Source organism: Hypanus sabinus, chromosome 27 (assembly GCF_030144855.1).
Source record: "Hypanus sabinus isolate sHypSab1 chromosome 27, sHypSab1.hap1, whole genome shotgun sequence".
In the NCBI taxonomy this organism is placed as follows: Eukaryota; Metazoa; Chordata; class Chondrichthyes; order Myliobatiformes; family Dasyatidae; genus Hypanus; species Hypanus sabinus.
Genome location: NC_082732.1, coordinates 19,477,010 through 19,495,913, shown reverse-complemented (window position 1 = coordinate 19,495,913; position 18,904 = coordinate 19,477,010). Strand labels below are relative to the sequence as shown.

The 18,904-nt window shown below is 40.4% G+C and overlaps 1 protein-coding gene across 1 annotated transcript in view; it reads right to left on the bottom strand.

Moving 5' to 3' along the window:
• vps13d (vacuolar protein sorting 13 homolog D) overlaps nt 1-13,965 on the bottom strand; it is a 288,095-nt gene extending 274,130 nt beyond the window's left edge. The window contains exons 1-4 of the mRNA XM_059951858.1: nt 13,732-13,965; nt 7,329-7,406; nt 6,605-6,795; nt 1,435-1,515 (exon numbers count right to left, since the gene is read on the bottom strand). Of these exons, the coding sequence (XP_059807841.1) occupies nt 1,435-1,515; nt 6,605-6,795; nt 7,329-7,406; nt 13,732-13,828 (447 nt within the window). The 5' untranslated portion in view covers nt 13,829-13,965. The remainder of the gene's footprint in view (nt 1-1,434; nt 1,516-6,604; nt 6,796-7,328; nt 7,407-13,731) is intronic.
• Between the last annotated feature and the right edge of the window lie 4,939 nt (nt 13,966-18,904).

Sequence of the window (18,904 nt, the reverse complement as noted above, 5' to 3'; positions counted from 1 at the left end):
ATTCTTAGAACTTGTGCTTCAGAACTAGTTGCACCTTTAACCAAAATACCTAAAACATTGGAAACCACCCAACAACTTTGCAAAATTGGAATACCGTATGCACACAAACAGGTCAAATCCATTTCCAGCACCACTTGACTCTCAACTATTTGTAATGGAACTAAGGTTGCGATAAGAAATACCACCTACTCTCCAACAAATTATTAAGAATGCATTGTTTAGATTCTACGAGAAACACTCTATTCCAGTCCTTGTTACAACCTTGGTACAATCACTGACAAAAGAGCTTGAACTCTAGACACAGTGAGCCTGATTGTTTTGATGTCAAGGCATCATTGATCAGGCGGGGCATCAGGATTAAATAAAACTAAAGCCTTCAACTGGGTAGAAAAATTGCCTGGAACTAAGTCTGAAATTAACAATAATCGTAGCTATGAGTTTTCACCAGGGCAGTGATCCAAATCCAATCAATCTCAGCTGCTTCATCAGTTAACTTTCCTGATTACTGCTCCTTACCCAACTATCCTAATAAAGAAACAGACTGTGTCTGTATTTAGCAGGATCTGGACAATATTCAGGGATGAGTTGGTAAGCAGCTGACTGAAAGCTGAACAAGTCGCAGACAAAGTTCACATTTTCACTTCCAATGAAAATCTATTTCTTCTTAACATTCACATCACCTAGAATCTGGGGAGCTCTGCAAACTGTGACCACAGGAACCATTCACAGACCATGGTTGAATAAAGAGTGAAAGAACATGGAAACAGGTTTTTTGGTACACCAAGTATTGCACAGTGATTTACCATCTGACTCTTGCAAATTTTTCCACCATCTACATGCTGAAGGTCAGGAATTACAAAGAATACTTGCACAGGTGAATATTCCTCCAATCCCACTTAATAGCAATGCAGGGTGCAACTCTTTTTTACAGTATACATTCTCCAGCACAGGTACACTATCAACACATTGTACTATCTACAAGATCTACTGCAGCAATTCATCATGGATTCCTTTCATAACATCCCAAAAACTATTAAGTTCATTCCACATTATATAAAGTCTTGTCTTGTTATTATTTTGTTCTTTCATCACCATTTTGGAACTTGCTCCCTAACAGCATTGAGAGAAGACTTTTACCACACTGTACCAACTCAATGACACAAGTCACCAATATCTTCTCAAAATTCATAACAGGAAATAAATACCATGAATAGCTGAACACTCAGGCTATGCCTCTATCCGCACCAGAATGACACTACATGCAACTGATACTTTAATGTGCATATTAATAAGAAACTTCTCCATTGAGCTTTCTTACTTTTAAAATTCCAAATACAATTAGAATTAAGTATTTCAAAATTTACTTCAGCAGATCAGTTTTCCTTTTAGAAAAAAGGGGGCAGGTTTAGTTTGCTAATTTTCATAATTACTCACCTCCACATTTTCCACAATTCTGGTAACTATGGAAGCAGTAACCGAGTACCAGTAAGACTCCCCTTTCTGCTGTTGGTCTCTCTGTAACAAAAGACAACTTTGAACTTTAGATGTACTTCAAAGGAGTATGGAAATAAGTACATTATGCATTCATTGAAATTTTATCCCATTGAAATGTGCACATTTCTTTTAGATCACTTCTTCTAAAAGAAATGTTCACTTTTCTACATTGGAAACATATTCCTAGAAACAAATAGCATATAGTAATAAATAGAAATAAAATTAAGTATACTTCCTCTTCACTAATGCCTTCCTAAATTTAAGCCCAGTCATTCAAACTCACCAGATTCCAAGGAAATCACATTTCATAATTTAGTTACTTAATATAAAAATTACTGAGCACATAAAATGTGAGTGAGATAATAATCCTTATCTTATAGATCAGTAATAATACACAAATGCTTTCAGCATTTTGTATACTTTTTCATCTTCACCTCATTTGCAATTCAATTGACATTGTAGGCTGGAGGCCTGTTCCTGCACTGTACTCCGCTGGTATGGGTCAATCATGGATGTTGCCTCCCAGGCTAACTACATGATATGCAAGCCAGTGCAGTGCAATATAGGGAGCAAGATGTGGTAGGCCCAGCCACTCCATGCAGCTGATGAAACCAAAGGAACGGCAAAGACTGATACAGGTTGACAGCAGCAAGGGTTGCCAGTCAGTACCTCCAGCTCTGGATTTTCCCCCCCCTCGGGGTTTACTCCCAGAGCCTTCCCCATGAGTGGGTACAGCCACAAGGCAATGGAGGCTTGAGAGTAGAGCTTTTCTTCTCCTAAATGAGCTGCCAACCATAGCTGACTGGTCCCATCTGCCCAAAGTGGTTTTAAGGCGCCAGTAACCTTTCTTTGCTGCTTCTCTTGCCAATACAAACTGTTCCATGGGGCTTAGTAGTTAAACCACACAGTGAGGTTCAGGAACTGATTGGTTGCCAGAGGGTATTTCATGCCATTGGGAGCATTTAACAGGTAGTGGGAACTTATCCCCACTATTACCCCGGATAAAACAACCATAAGGAACCAATACTCTTTTATGTTCTATGTAATCAACATGACCATCTATAGATACCATAATTTCACATTTTGCAGATGGTTTAAAAAGTAGAAATACAGTAAATAGTAAGGAATACAGACATACTATAGGAGATCATAGACCAATTTGTGAAATATAAAAACACTCAGCAGATAAAATGATATATTTTGGAAAACCATGGCACAGCTAAATATTAAAACAGATATACAAACCCAGTAATAGAAACAGAAAGTGCTAAAGATAATCAACAGTTCAGATTACAATGATAAAGAGAGAAATAGAGTGAATACATAGTAACACAAACAAGAGAAAATCTGCAGATGCTGGAAATCCAAGCAACAAACACAAAATGCTGGAAGAAATCAGCAGCTATGGAAAGTTTAAGATATTCACCCCTACAAAATCCAGAAGAAACGGAAAGAACAAGATTATAGGACATCTAAATGCTGAGTAATTATCTAGAATCTCTGTATGAAACTGGAAAAACAGGCTAAAACAAATGAATTTGAAATGTCTGTAAGAAGTGGGTGCATGCACATAAATCACTGAAGTAGCAGTGAAGTTTATTATATTAAAAAACATACAGTATATTTGGCGCTGTTCAAACATTGGCTAATAAAAACAAAGTTCTTATGCTTAAGCACCCATTATTTCCCTCCCTATGATTCAACAAACATATGGGATCTGAAAATAATTGTAATAGATCAACAGACAGCTTACATTTTTTGTAGCAGCTGGAAGTTTGTGCTGTTACAATCTTGCATTAAATGACTGCAGATTGAAGAGAAGATTTTGCTGGTAATTAGATGAACAAACTATTCAGATGATTTTGCACAAGCAGAAGATAATTATTACCCAGATTAACTTGACAATATTCTAGTTGTTCCAATTTTTTTATTGTTTATGAATTTTACAAATTTCACACAAGTAAATGTTTTGAGTTTTCACCAACACAAATTCAACAAGGTAGGGTATCCAACTATTTACTTTTACAAACTTCTGTCAAACAACACTCACCCAAAATTTCCATATATTTACACATGAAAGGCTCTGCAGCATGGAGGGGTCTCGCCATCAACTAACCAACTTGGGAATGCAAATTTAAATTCCTCAGTGTTATCATTTCAGAGGATCTGATTTGGCATGTAAGTGCCATCACAAAGAAGGCATGGCAATGCCTTTACTTCTTCAGAATTTTGCAAAGATTCGGCATGACATCTAAAACTTTGACAAACTTCTACAGATGTATGGAGGAGAGTATATTGTTTGGTTGCATCACAGCCTGGTATATAATGGAAAATTCGGCAGAAAGTAGTGGATACAGCCAGTCAATCACAGGTAAAGCCCTCCCCACCATTGAGCACATCCACATGGAGCACTGTAACAGAAAAGCAGCATCTATCAAGGACCCTCATCACCCAAGCTATGCTCTCTTCTCTCTGCTGCCATCAGGAAGATGGTAACAGGAGCCTCAGGATCCACACCAGCAGGTTCATGAACATTTATTACCCTTCAATCATCAGACCCTTGAACTAATGGAGATAACTTCACTCGCTTCCATTACTGAACTGTTCCCACAACCTTTGGACTCACTTTCAAGTACTCATCTTATGTTCTCAATATTTATTGCTCATTATCAAAGTATGCATGCAGAATACAACCCGGAAATTCATCTTCCCCACGGGCAATCATGAAACAAAAAACCACGGAATCAACCCATTCAAACAAAAGCATCAACACCCTCCCTCTCCAGGCACAAAAAAAATCATACAAGCAGCAATAAAATAAAACGGGTGATAACACAGAATATAAAACCCAAAAAATCAAAAAGCATATTTCAGTTCAGCTGAATGTTCATTATCTGCAGGCTGCCCAAATTCAAAAATCACCCAGGAAGTAGTAACAAAAAAGAGCGACCAGAACTCGAACACATCATAAACCTGAATTAGAGACCAAATCTACAATCCATGTCAATTAAACCTTGCTCCAGCACCATCCACAACAGCACTGAGGGAGAGAGAGGTCACTCGAACGCAAGGACCTTCCTTCAGAAGCACAAAATGAGAGTGAGAGACGACCACTTGCAGACACCTTCTTCTGGTAGGTGGCACTGAAAACTTGCTCATCTCAGCAACTGCCTCGATGATTTCAATCTTGAATCAGTGGGGCTCTTGAACTGGTGAGGATGACCTTTACTTGCTCCCATTACTGAACCGTCCTCACACCGCATGGACTCACTTTCAAGGATTCATCAAGTTTACATATTTTTTCCCTTTTGTATTTGTAGTTATCTTTTGCACACGAGTTGCCTGCCATCCTGTTGGATGCTGTCTTTCATTGATTCTATTGTGTTATTTGGATTTATGAGTGTGCCCGTAGGAAAACAAACCTCAGTGTTGTATATAGTGATATATACATACTTTGATAATAAATTTACTTTGAGCTTTGAAGGAATAGTGCTAAGCCTATCCATACCCCTGGAGGATGAGCTTAGGGTGTTGATCAGCATAAGGCCTGATGTGTATTTATACACATAAATTATTGAAGATTTATTGCTAAAACAAAGAAGGTTGAGATGCATTGCTGTGATGGCGAAACTAAATACTGAAATACAATTCTGTCTCTTTACATGACTCATCCAGATTACAATATCTGGTTTCGGTCATCTCACATGATGAGGTTAAAGACCACAAAACTTAAGCCAATTCTATAGGTTATCAAATACAGTAAGATCCTGAGGAAATGGGTTCATACAGTGTAGAAATAGATAGACCAAGGTGATTCATTCAAAGTTTTTAAAATATAGAAGCATTTGACAATGTGGATATAAGAATTATTATTTTTCATTTCTGAAAACAAATAGTTGATAAATTCAGTTAGCATGGATTCACTGCAAGCATTCAAGAATGACCTGGACATACTTGTGAGTTTGACTAATGCAGTGGGCATTCTTGATGAGCCTCTAGTCATAGTGGTCATCAGCAACTCAGCTAATTGCCTACTGGAGTCACAGTCATTATCCAAGAGCTTTTTACTAAATTGGATTGGACACTTCTATTAGGACCCCTCACCCCTAACTACTTATTTTTAAACTTCTATCTGAACATTGCACAGCCTATTGGTTTGTGCAATGGAGGGTGATGTTGCATATGAATCACAACAGCAGGATTTGAAAGGCTCATTGGTTTAACTGGGTACTTGCTCATCTTTGCTTTAAAAGATTAATTTCAGTATGGACAAGCTGCAGCAAACTGTTATACCTTGTGTGCTCTTCTCAAATGTACTCCCAGTAACATTTCTCAGGCAAGAAAACCTTTCATAAGAACACACCAATTCATCCTGGGAATCAAGCAGCATGGGGATAACAGATTCTCAGCTCCAGGCACCAGCCCTACTACATGAAACTGCAAAGCTTTGAAACTGGAAACATCTCAATAATCCAATCACAAACAAGAAAAAATCTGCAGTTGATGGAAATCCAAGCAACACACACAAAAGCTAGATAGGTATCTGATGGATAGGGGAATCAAGGGATATGGGGACAAGGCAGGGACTGGGTATTGATAGTGAATGATCAGCCATGATCTCAGAATGGTGGTGCAGACTCGAGGGGCCGAATGGTCTACTTCTGCACCTATTGTCTATTGTCTAAAATGCTAGAGGAACTCAGTAGGCCAGGCAGCATCTTTGGAAAAGACTACAGTTGATGTTTCGGGTTGAGGCCTTTCATCAGGACTGGAGAAAAAAAGATGAGAAGTCAGGGCAAGAAGGTGGGGGGGGGGGGAGGAGGAAGAAATATAAGGTACAATAATCCAATAAACTTTTTCTCCATCACTGATCACTACCAAATGGAACTGTGAAACAAAATTAAAGATTAGGATTGAACCTCGTGGTACAGTATCCATGATTGTGCACCGTTATTAAAGCTGTAACAACCAGACAAAAATTTAATGAGTCAGGGTTTAAATTACCATTGATGTAGAAATTCATTAATCAGCAGAGGCCTAGCTAGAGAAATATTGTATTGCACTACATTTCACATAAGGTGCTCTTAAATTAGATACCCAAGACACCAACCTTCCATTTTGCCTCCAGAGCATTCAGCAATTCACACTTTCTCTTCCTGTCCTGTGAACGTTCAGCCTCTTCATCAAAATCAGACTGTTTAATTGGTGCTCCGATCAGATGGAGTCTTGAGATGGATATTACCCATGGTTCCACATGAGGCCGATAGAAGGGGATCTGCAATGTTATCTTCCCAATAAAACCTGAAAATGTGCATACATCCTTTATAGAAGTCATATCAAAAGAAATCTTACTCCTGATTTCACTAGAAGAAATATTTAAATTAAACTTTAAAATCCAGAACTAAATATATTGCAAACTTACAAAAAACTAACAATGAAGCTTCATCTTTCTCCATAGCCACTTCTCAACATTATCAATGGAATAAGAAAAAGCAACTTTTCTCCCCAAATTTAGTTTTCTTTTAATAATTAAACTATTCAACTAATAAACTCTTCTCAGACTTCAAGCTAGGTACAGGTATCGATTACAACTGGCATTGATTATTGAAACACTGGTTATGATCGATTCCTGTACCCAGCTGAAAGCCCAAGAGTTTATTCATCATAAAAGCTCTAGGTCCTTTTATATCTAATCAAGTTATTTTATAATTTCTAAAACTGAAAAAATCCACAAAATACAAGACATAACTGAAAGCACAGCAGAGAAATTCCATAGTCAAATATGGACTAAATACTAATGACAATGTCTGGAAAAAGACACGCCATTTACTAACCTGCTTTCACCTCAAAAGGTAAATCTAACTCTTTGAGGGCATCTTTCTTCAGAGGGAGGTTTTCCAATTCAACAGCACCTGCATTGGAACAGTAGTGCAAATTGTAGTACTTATCTTTACAATAAATGAGCAGTGTCTTTTGCCTCATTGCCAGTCTTTGAACTTCCAGATCAAGTACCCAGCATGCAACGTACAGTAATTATAATTTAAACTGATGACATGTTACGCTGACAAGCTTATGGTTTACTTCCCAAAATAATGAATAGACAGTGGAAGAATGCGCTCACAGCAAACTGAGATCAAAGAAAACCATCCATCTGAAGCTGTCATCAAGAATAGACGGCAAATCTGATTACAAACACAAGAGATTCTGCAGATGCTGTAAATCTTGAGCAACATACACAAAGTACTGGAGGAACTCAGCGAGTCAGGTAGCATCTATAGAGGGGAATAAACAGTTGACATTTTGGGCCAAGAGAAAGGAATCTGACAAGAGAGTATAGTGGACCATGGAAGAAAGGGAAGGAGGAATGGCACCAGAGAGAGGTGATAGACAGATGAGAAGGAGTAAGAGGGGAACCAGAAGGCAAATGGAAAATGAGGGAAGGGGGAAGGAGAAGCAATTACTGGAAATTATACAAATCAATGCTGGAGGTTGCCCAAATGGCAAGTGTTGCTAGGTGCATTAAGCTCTTAACTACAGCACCTCATCTCTGCATAGACTACAGTCGGCCCTCCTTATCCGCGGGGATTGGTCCCAGGACCCCCCGCAGATACTAAAAATTGAGGATGCTCAAGTCCCACATATAAAACGGTGTAGTATTTGCATATAACCTACTCACAACCTCCCCTATACTTTTAGATCATCTCTAGATTACTTATGTATGCTATGTAAATAGTTGTTATACTCTGTTGTTTAGGGGATAATGACAAGAAAAAAAGTCTATACATGAGACGCGAGGCAAGCAATGCTCCAATGAGTGCTGGAGAGAGAACTTCTGGGCCTTCCCGATCCACAGTCAGTTGAATCCGTGCATAAGGAGGGCTGACTGTAGTTATTCTTGTGAATTCAGTTAGGTATTTGCAGCCTTGGGACAGGTACAATAAAAGTTTAGAAATTCAAAGCACGAGAACGTGTTTATATTCCAGTCAAGATGGTGCCAGTATACACTTCCTTGGTCAACATCCTCCAGACAGCTTACGAAAATGTGCGATTCTATTTCGCCTATTAAAGCATCCGCTGATTGCAGATTAAAGTGTCAAGGAAGATTGAGTTATCCAGGTGAATGTGGAAGGTGAGCTGGAGTTCAGCGTTAACTGCCTTCCTTTTGAACGCTGCTCGAGAAGGAATCTGTGAGTGGCCTGTCAGTGTGTGTGGCAAACTGTGGCAGTCGGGTAGACCTTTGCCTTGCGTGGTGCCCCTCTCTTTCAATGAATATCGATGATATCGTACAATGGTATCATGGTTCTGCATTTATGGATTGGTCTATTGCGTTTATGGACTGCAAACTTCTGCAGACTTACTGTCTTTATATTGTGTTTTTAACACCTATTCCTTTTCCATTTTGTTGTGTGGGGGAGGCTGTTTAGGGGTTGATGTTCTGTTAGTTTTTTGTGTGGAGGAGGTGTTGTTTTTGTGGGTTCCTGTTCCTGATCCATTTTGTGTGGTGGGTGGGGGGGGGGGGTTGATATTTCTTTTTGAATTACTTTCATGTTCTTTCTTTGTTTCGTGGGTATCTGTAGAAGAGACATTTCAGAGTTGTAATATGGATACATGGTTTGATAATAAATGAAACTTGAGCCTTTGGTGAAAAGTAGAGTGAACCTGGTAATAGAGTGATAAATACGTTGAAATTTACAAAAGCAATGTAACACAGAAGCAACTTACCAATAGTTACTTACTTTTTACCTACAAGAAACTAATAGCAAGATGTGGTATAATCACAGTACAGATTCAGTTACCTCCCAATCTTTAATAAACAAAACCTGTTTGTTAAGCCAATACAAACTAGAAAAAAAGCACACATGCAAACATGTTTTTTTATGTGATATTTGTTAACCATCCATCTGAAAGTGCTCCAGTTGTAGTCACCCACAGACTTCATCCATCACCACCTCAGCACTGTGATTCAAAAGGTAAAAATATTCTAGGCACAGGGTTAGAATCCTGAACATAGTATTCAACATGTACTTTGATATCACAATTTCTGGCAGTTTGCACTCTGCAGCCTTCTCATCTCACTTGCTGCTGAACCCCTTTCTGTCCCAGGATCCATTTTGTGAATACTCCACTTGGCAAACAAACAGCAAACTACATCCATAATCTCTTCTGTCTCAGTCTAATTTTAGCTTTGACGACTGACATCATTTCCTGGCAATCCAATTGTTCAAATTTGAAATTAATTTTCATATGTTCACATTTTAGTGTCATGTGGAAACTGACCATTTGTCCCAATTCATCCATGTGTACCATTTTAATCCTATCACCCAAAATTAGGTCTACGCCCAAGTGTACAGCTTGTTGTTGTTCCTTTCCGTGCCCCATGGCGCACCAGGTGGCAACCTTTCCGCTTCTTTAGCACTTTGTATTTTTAAACAAGGCTGACTTGCAAGCTCAACACTCAATCTAGCATGGATGGTAAGCATGCAAGGAGCCGGCCGGATTCGAACCCAGGACCACTCGCCTTGAAGCACGGTGCAGATGCCATTAAATCACCAGCCGGCTCAAATGTATATCTAAACACTTCTTAAATGTTGTTGGTGACCCAGTTTTAATCACCCTTTCAGGTAATACATTCCAGACACTTACTATTCTCTTCCTTCCCAAATTCCCCTCCCTCTCTCCTTCTAATCCACCTCTGGTCCCCCCATTTTTTTGTTTCCTTTCCCCATACCTCACCTCCAACACTCCTATCATAAATTTTAAACCCTTCCTGGTTTCATCCATTATGAATACACCTCACCTTCTGGATCCCGTCCACATCTGGTCCCATTTGCCCTTCATCACTCCCTTAATGGTACCAATTATTATCTTCTTTACTTATCAGATTCCAGCATTCAGAGCACTGTCACCACTTATCACCCTCAGCCTATCCCCTCCTTGACCTTCTGTTTTCCTTACCAGGCTTCATCCGCCCCTTTCTGTCTGTGCCAACAATCTCTCACCTTTCTTCCAACTTCGCTCCATCCCTATCATTCCTTATCAGGCCACCTATCTTCTTTCTCGAATAACCCCTCATCCTGTCTTTCAGTCATGATGCAGAATCTCGTCAACAATTTCTTTCCCCATAGATTCTGATTGATCTACTGAATTCCTTCAGTTGTTTCTCTTCTGTTCACATTTATCTCAATTAGACACCATCTGCCATTTTTCAGCACATTTCATATCCATATCTCTCTGCAACTTAAGGCTATCTTCCACATTACCAACTCCTCTACCAACCTTCAAATTTTAAAGTAAATTTATTATCAAAGTACATATATGTCACCACATACAACCCTGCGATTCATTTTCTTGCAGGTATGCACAGTAAATCCAAGAACCATAAAAGAATCAATGGAAGTTCACTCCAATAGGACAGACAAATAACCAGTGTGCAAAAGGCAACAAACTGTGCAAATACAAAAGAAATAATAATTAAGCAATAAATATTGAGACCATGAGATGGAGAGTCCTCGAAAGTGAGTCCAAGTTTGCGGGAACAGTTCAGTAATAGGGCCAAGTGAAGTTATCCCCACTGGTTCAAGAGTCTGATGGTTGAGGGGTAATAACTGTTCATGAACCTGATGGTGTGGGTCCTGAGGCTCCTGTTACCACCTTCCTGAGGGCAGCAGAGAGAAGAGAGCATAGCTTGGGTGGTGAGGGTCCTTGGTAGATGCTGCTTTTCTGTGACTGTACTCCACGTGAATGTGCTCAATGGCGGGGAGGGCTTCATCCATGGAGGGACTGCGCCACATCTACAACTTTTTGTGGAATTTTCTGTACAAGGGCCTTGCCAAGCTGTGATGCAATCAGTCAATACATTCTCCACTACACATCTATAAAAGTTTGTCAAATCTTTAAATGCCATGCCGAATCTTCACAAATTTCTAAGGAAGGCGCTGCTATGCCATCTTTATAATGGCACTTTCTGTGCTGGGCCCAGAAATGAGCCTCTGAAATGATAACACTGAGGAATTTAAATTGCTGACTCTCTTCACCTCTGATCCCTCATAGACCTCCAGTTTCCTCCTTCTGAGGTCAATAATCAGCTCCTTGGTCTTGCTGACATCGAGTAATAGACTGCTGTTGAAGCACCACACAGCCAGATTTTCAATCTCCCTCCCTTCTGCTGATCTGTCACATTTGTAGGATTTTCCATTTAAAACATTGGTGCTTCCTTGCTAGGCCGTGATACAAACAATTAATATACTCTCCACCACGTATCTTTTCAAACCCCGATCTTTCAGCTAATGCCGTCCACCAATCTTACCAGTAATTCCAACAGTAATCTTAATTACTCCCCTGAATTCAGGTCTTCTTTACACATTCACTAATATCCCTTCATAAAACAGTTAGTCCTGATGAGACCTTTCAAATACAGCCTCTACATTTCTTTCCAAAAAGCAGACAGCCATTTTACTTGACCAAGCATTTGTCCACTCTCTCTTATATGTCACCAAAATCAAATAGATATTAGGAAATAATTTGCAGAAAATATACTCAATTTTAAAATACATTTTTAAGCTTTATGCAGTTTGGAACAGGAAAGGATTCTTCGCAACACGAGTGAAGCTGCAGATGCTGGAAATTAATAAAAAACACAAAATGCTGGCAGAATTCAGCAGGCCAGACAGCATCTATGGGAGGAGGTAGTGACGACGTTTCGGCCCCTCCTGATGAAGGGTTTCAGCCCGAAACGTCGTCATTACCTCCTCCCATAGATCCTGTCTGGCCTGCTGAGTTCTGCCAGCATTTTGTGTTTTTACGGATTCTTCGCATCTATTTTGCTCTCTCCAAGAAAAGCAAGAGCACAATCCTTTCAATTCTGCAAAACCTGTGGATGTACCACACACATGGTCTTCCAAAGGATCCATCGTGATGATCACTACCAACATCTTTGCTATGTAGATTTTGCATAATTATATTAACACACAGCAAAGGATGTACTTCAATCAATATCATTCAAAATGTCGTACTATTCCTAAACCAAGAGAAAATCTGCAGATGCTGGAAATCCAAGTAACACAAAAACATTGCTGCAGGAACTCAGCAGGCCAGGCAGCATCTATGGAAAAGAGTAAACAGTTGACATTTTGGGCCAAAACCCTTCATCAGGACCCATTCTTAATTTGTTCCAGCCACTAGCTGATAGCTCATGAAGCTGACTTCAGGAGCTGCTGGAGAAGAGGTTGAGACTGGTACAGTAACAACCTTTAAAAAACAGTTGAGCAGGTACATGGACAGGAAAGGTTCAGAAGTCTATAGGCCAGATGCTGGGCTAGCTTGGAAAGGCGTTCTGGTCAGCATGAATCGCTTAGGCCAAAGAGCCTATTTCCATCCTGTAGGATTCTGACAAGCAAGTCGTAGGAATAAACAGCATGTTTATATGACAGATCTGTAACAGTATTTGTTACAGATCAAGCACATACTGTGAAATAATTGCAAAAAATACATTCAACATAAATTTGGAAGGAATCAACCTAATGCAGAATATTGCAGGTTATACAATTCAATTGGGCGGAAGGTGAGAATTTCATAAACATTCTGTTTTTATTAAGAGGTGCTCCAGTACAAAACAAACCTCACACATGCAAGGTTCAACATAATCAGTGGTGTCATGGGAACCAGATCATGAACATGAGGAAATCTGCAGATCCAACCAACACACACAAAATGCTGGAGGAACTCAGCAGGCCAGGCAGCATCTATGGGAAAGAGTACCATTGACGTTTCGTGCCGAGAATTTCCTTAGAATTCAGATATCAACCTGTCTCCTGAACCCCACTAATTTTAACACAGATCCTAGTATGTCATTTCCTTTAACAATTCAGTACTTTGTTTGTATTCGGCATGCCATAAATTAAAAGTTAGACCAGAAGAACCCGATTTTGGGTTAATCATTCATAAATATAAAGGTAGGGAGAGGATAACAGTGAAAGTGCGTATTTAAGATCACGAGGACAGGGCGTGTTTCCTTTACTATCTACTAACACTAAGCAGGATCTTCCTGTAAAGAAAAACTGACTGTTCAACCGCCCAAGGTCACAAATGGTAATGACTATTACGCATTAAAAATGCAGCACCCTCACTCTAGACCACAGTTTTAGAAATTACTGCAATCGCATTTATTTATTAAATAGTCGCCACAACAGAGCTGAGTGACAGGAAAGCACTGATTGAAGTTGCTGAAGTTCTAAGTACCTTTCATCAGGGCAATGGAGAGCTGGTCTGTGTTGAGGTTATTTACATATTTGCCAATATAAGTGTTTAGCACCCAGGCTGCCAGTCCCTCCAGCATGGCTGGGCTAAACGGGGGCTCGAGCCCTCACCCGGCGCTCGGCCCAGTCGCAGGATCGAGGAGAAGAGCGACCTCGGTTGCTAACGCCGCACGCAACAACCCCCGGACCGCTTCGACTCTGACCCGGCCGCCGGAGGGCGGAGCATGCGCACTCGGCCGGTCAACTATCGCGAAGCTTAGAACGGCTTCTCAGGCGTGCTTCTCCCCCGACGGCGACACCAGGAGACGCCTGAGGGAATTGCAGCTCCACGCCCCGCCCTGTACGAGTGGCATTCAGGTCATCTGACCACTTTCTCATGTTTCGTGGCGTTTGGCATTAATGAGGTGCACTACCGCCACCGACTGAGCTTCATTCAAACACACCAAATACTTTTCTAACCAAAGTCCAAAGCTCAAAATAATTTATCATCAAAGTACATATATATCACCATATACAACCCCGACATTCATACTGCATAAATTTATAGGACAATAACCATAACAGAATCAATGAAAGACCACACTGCTTGGGCGATCACCCAGAGTGCAGAAGACAACAAATTATGCAAATACAAAAATAAATTAGTAATAATAATAATAATAATAATAATGATAATAATAATAAATAAACAATAAATATCAAAAACAAGAAACGAAGTGTTCTTCAAAGTGAGTCCGTTGGTTGTGGAAACGTGCAATTATCGGGCAAGTAAAGTCGAGTGAAGTTATCCTCTTTGGTTCAAGAGCCTGATGGTAACTGTTTCTAAACCTGGTGGTGTGAATCCTGAGGTTCGTGTACCTTCTTTCTGATGGCAGCATTAAAAAGAGAGCATGTCCTGGGTGGCGGGGTCCCTGATGATGGATGCTGCTTTCCTACAACAGTGTTTCATGTTCAATAGTGTTGAGGGCTTTACCCGTGATGGACTGGGCTATATCCACTACTTAGAACCATAGAACCATAGAACGCTACAGCACAGTACAGGCCCTTCAACCCGCCATGTTGTGCTGACCCATATAATCCTTAAAACAAAAGTACTAAACCCACACTACCCCATAACCCTCCATTTTACTTTCATCCATGTGCCTGTCCAAAAGGCTCTTTTTGTGGGATTTTCCGTACAAGGGCATTAATGTTTACATGCCAGGCTGTGATGCAGCCAGTCAATAAACTCTCCACCACACATCTACAGAGGTTTGTCAAAGTTTTAGATGTCATTCCAAATTTCCACAAACACCTAAGGAAGTAGAGATGCTGCCATACTTTCTTCGTAATTGCACTTATGTACCGGGCCAATAATAACACTGAGGATTTTAAAGTTACTGACCTCTCCACCTCTGATCCTCCAATGAGGACTGGCTGATGGACCTCTGCTTTCATTTTCCTGAAGGCAATAACCAGCTTCTTGATCTTGCTGACTTTGAGTAAGAAGTTGTTGTTATGGCACCACTCAACCAGGTTTTCAATCTCCCTCCTATATGCTGATTCATCACCACCTTTGAATCGGCCTATGACAGATGAGTTGTCAGCAAACTTGAATATGGCATTGGAGCTGTGCTTAGCCACACAGTCATAAGTGTAAAGTGAGTAGACCAGGGGGCTAAGCACACATCCCTGTGGTACACCCATGCTGATGGAGATCATGAGGGAGATGTCGTTGCCAATCCAAACTGACTAGGTTCTGCAAGTGAGGAAATTGAGGATCCAACTGCACAAGGAAATACTGAGGCCAAGGTCTTGAAGCTTATTGATTAGTTTTGAGGGGATGGTAGTATTGAATGGAGAGCTGTGATCAAGAATCTTTGCTGTCCAGGTTTTCCAGGGTTGAGTGAAGAGCCAATGAGATGACATCTGCTGTGGACCTGTTGCTCCAGAGCCAAATTGGAGTAAATCAAAGTTGCTTCTCAGGCAGGAGTTAATGTTTTATCGCCAATGTCTCAAGACATTTTTTCACTGTGATTGTGCCTCTTGGCAATCGTCATTGAGGCAGGTTACCACGCTGTCACTGGGCAGCAGTATAATTGAAGCCTGAGAGCGGTTAAAGATCTCAGTGAGCACTCCAGTTGTTCTTTAGTACTTGGCCAGGTACACCATCTAGCCCAGATACTTTTCGTGGGCTCATCCTCCTGAAGGCTGCTCGCACGTAGGCCTCAGAGACTGAGATCATAGGGTCATCAGGGGATATGGGAGTTTGTGATGGTTCCTCCATGTTTTGACAGTCAAAGAGAGCATCGAAGGCACTGAGCTCACCTGGAAGCGAAGAATGCTGTTCTTGGACTACAGTTCAGCATTCAACACCGTAATCCCTTCAAGGCTCGACAAGAAGCTCAGAGATCTCAGCCTTCACCCTGCCTTGTCCAGCTGGATCCTGGACTTCCTGTCAGATCACCGGCAGGTGGCAAGAGTGGGCTCCCTCACCTCTACCCCTCTGACCCTCAACACAGGAGCCCCTCAGGGCTGTGAACTAAGCCCCCTCCTTTACTCTCTGTATACCCATGACTGTGTCACCATCCACAGCAGCAATCTGCTAACAAAATTTGCTAGTGACTCTACACTGATTGGCCTAATCTCAAACAATAACAAGGTGGCTGACAGGGAAGAAGTTACCACCCTGACACAGTGGGGTCAAGAAGACAACCTCTCCCTCAACGTTGTAAAAACAAAGGAGCTGGTTGTGGACTACAGGAGGAATGGTGTCCTGTTAGCCCCTATTGACATCAATGGATCTGGGGTTGAGAGGGTGAACAGCTTTAAATTCCTTGGCATAAACATCACTGAGGATCTCACGTGGTCTGTACACACCAGCTATGTGGTGAAAAAGGCACAGCAGTGCCTCATTCACCTCAGACGGTTGAAGAAGTTCGGTGTGGGTCCCCAAATCCCAAGAACTTTCTATAGAGGTACAATTGAGACTATCTTGACCGGCTACATCACTACCTGGTATGGGATCCATGCTTCCCTCGATTGCAGGACTCTGCAGAAAGTGGTGCAGACAGCCCAGTGCATCTGTAGATGTGAACTCCCCATTTTTCAGGACATTTACAAAAACAAGTGTGTAAAAAGGACCCGAAGGATCATTGGGGACCCGAGTCACCCCAACCACAAACTGCTCCAGCTGCTACCATCTGGGAAACGGTACCACAGCATAAAAGCCAGGACCAACAGGCTCCGGGACAGCTTCTTCCACCAGGCCATCAGACTGATTAACTCATGTTGACACAACTGTATTTCTATGTTATATTGACAATCCAGTTGTACATACTATTTAATATACTGTAAATTACTACAAATTGCACATTTAGACAGAGACGTAACATAAAGATTTTTACTCCTCATGTATGTGAAGGATGTAATTAATTAAGTCAATTCAATTCAATACTGCTGTCACCTATGTCACTTGATTTAACTATAGAGGTGATAGTATTCAAACCCTGCCACAACTGTCGAGTGTCCTTCATGGATTCAACTTTAGTCCGGAGTTACCGAAGCATGGTGAGAGGGCTTTCTGAAGATCATGCTCGGACCTCTTGTAACTTTCCTGCTCATCAGGGCTGAGAACGTCAGCAGATTACAGATCTCATGGTTCATCCAGGGATTCTGATTGATTTTGTGGGGGCACACTCGTCTACAACTGTCTTAATAAAGTCCATTCCAACCGCGGTGTATGCACTCAGATCCAAAGGTGACTCCTTGAACACAGCCGGTAGCCGCTCTTTTGCCTCCTGTGACCACATCTCTGTTGTCCTTTGCTCTTCCGCTCCTGACTGTGTGCAGGTAGGAGGAAGACAGCCAAGTAATCTAATTTTCCAAAATGTGGTAGGCATTCCTTTTCTTAGTGTAATGGTAGTATTCCTCTACCATCCCTTGCTCATTTATGTCACTACAACCTCACAGAGTACTGTGAACATAAAAATCAATTGTAGGATTTAAACAAATGGGGGAAAAAAGAAAATATTAACATCCTTTATCAGACCATAACAAGCTTCTAGCATTCCATTGTTAAAAAATGAGAACAAATTAAAAAACTAACATTAGCAAAGCCTCTTGAAATCTGTATTATTTTGCCCCTTGTAAAACACCATTATTAATTTCTAGAGTTAAGTCTTTTCTCTCCAGATGTTTTTTTCTGCAACTATTAAAATAATTTTAATTCTTTTCTGTCTTACTTTTAGCTTGTGCTGTACAATTTACCACATCTACCGCTTGTCATGAAAGTAACAAATTTTAGTTTATCAGCAATCAATGAATTCTTTGTTATAAAATCATGCACTTTAAAAAATAAACAGTAATTTATCTGCATTCTGGATATTAATAGGTCCCATTGACCAGGGGTGCAGTGCCAACTTCTTAGGTGCCAGAGCTGTATGAGGGGGTGATTCATTTTAATTAATTATTATTGAAGATGATCAAAAATATTGTCAATATGTCATTATGTACAATAAGGAATTAAATTAGCAAATAACTGATTAACAAAGCTAAGCAATATATCAATAATTAGAAGGAAAAATAAAGTGTTAAGAATATTTTTTGAGGGGTGATTGATAAGTTTATGGCCTAAGGTAGAAGGCTATACAGCCCTCGTTACATGCACGTGCAGTTCAACTCTTTGAGTGATTATGCAGAAAGTTTGAAGTTAATAACTATTGTGGTATATCTGTTTCAGATAATTGCTAGGTTTTCTAAAATTGACTCCTTCCACCTTAGACCATGAACTTAGGGCTTCTTATAATGTCAGGCACTAAACCAAGATGAAAGAAATATATGAATTCCAGAGCTCCACAGAAATATAGTGATAGCTAAGACATTAACAAGATTATAGCCTATCACTACATTTCAGTGTATAACTGGTACAATAAAACATATAATACTTAATTTAATAATATGGCAAAGTATTGCACAGTTGCACACACTAATTATCATAAAACATGATTATCAAGCAAGTAAAGAAAAAGACGGCACCTTCACTAGCTATATTTTTAACACTTAGAGCAGCAGCTTTTTATAGTTGGTGATCAACAATTTTTTTTTGAGAGACTTCAAGCGTGTACTTGGATCGGCTCCATAATAGGATACCTGGTTCCAGTCCTCCGGTGACATGA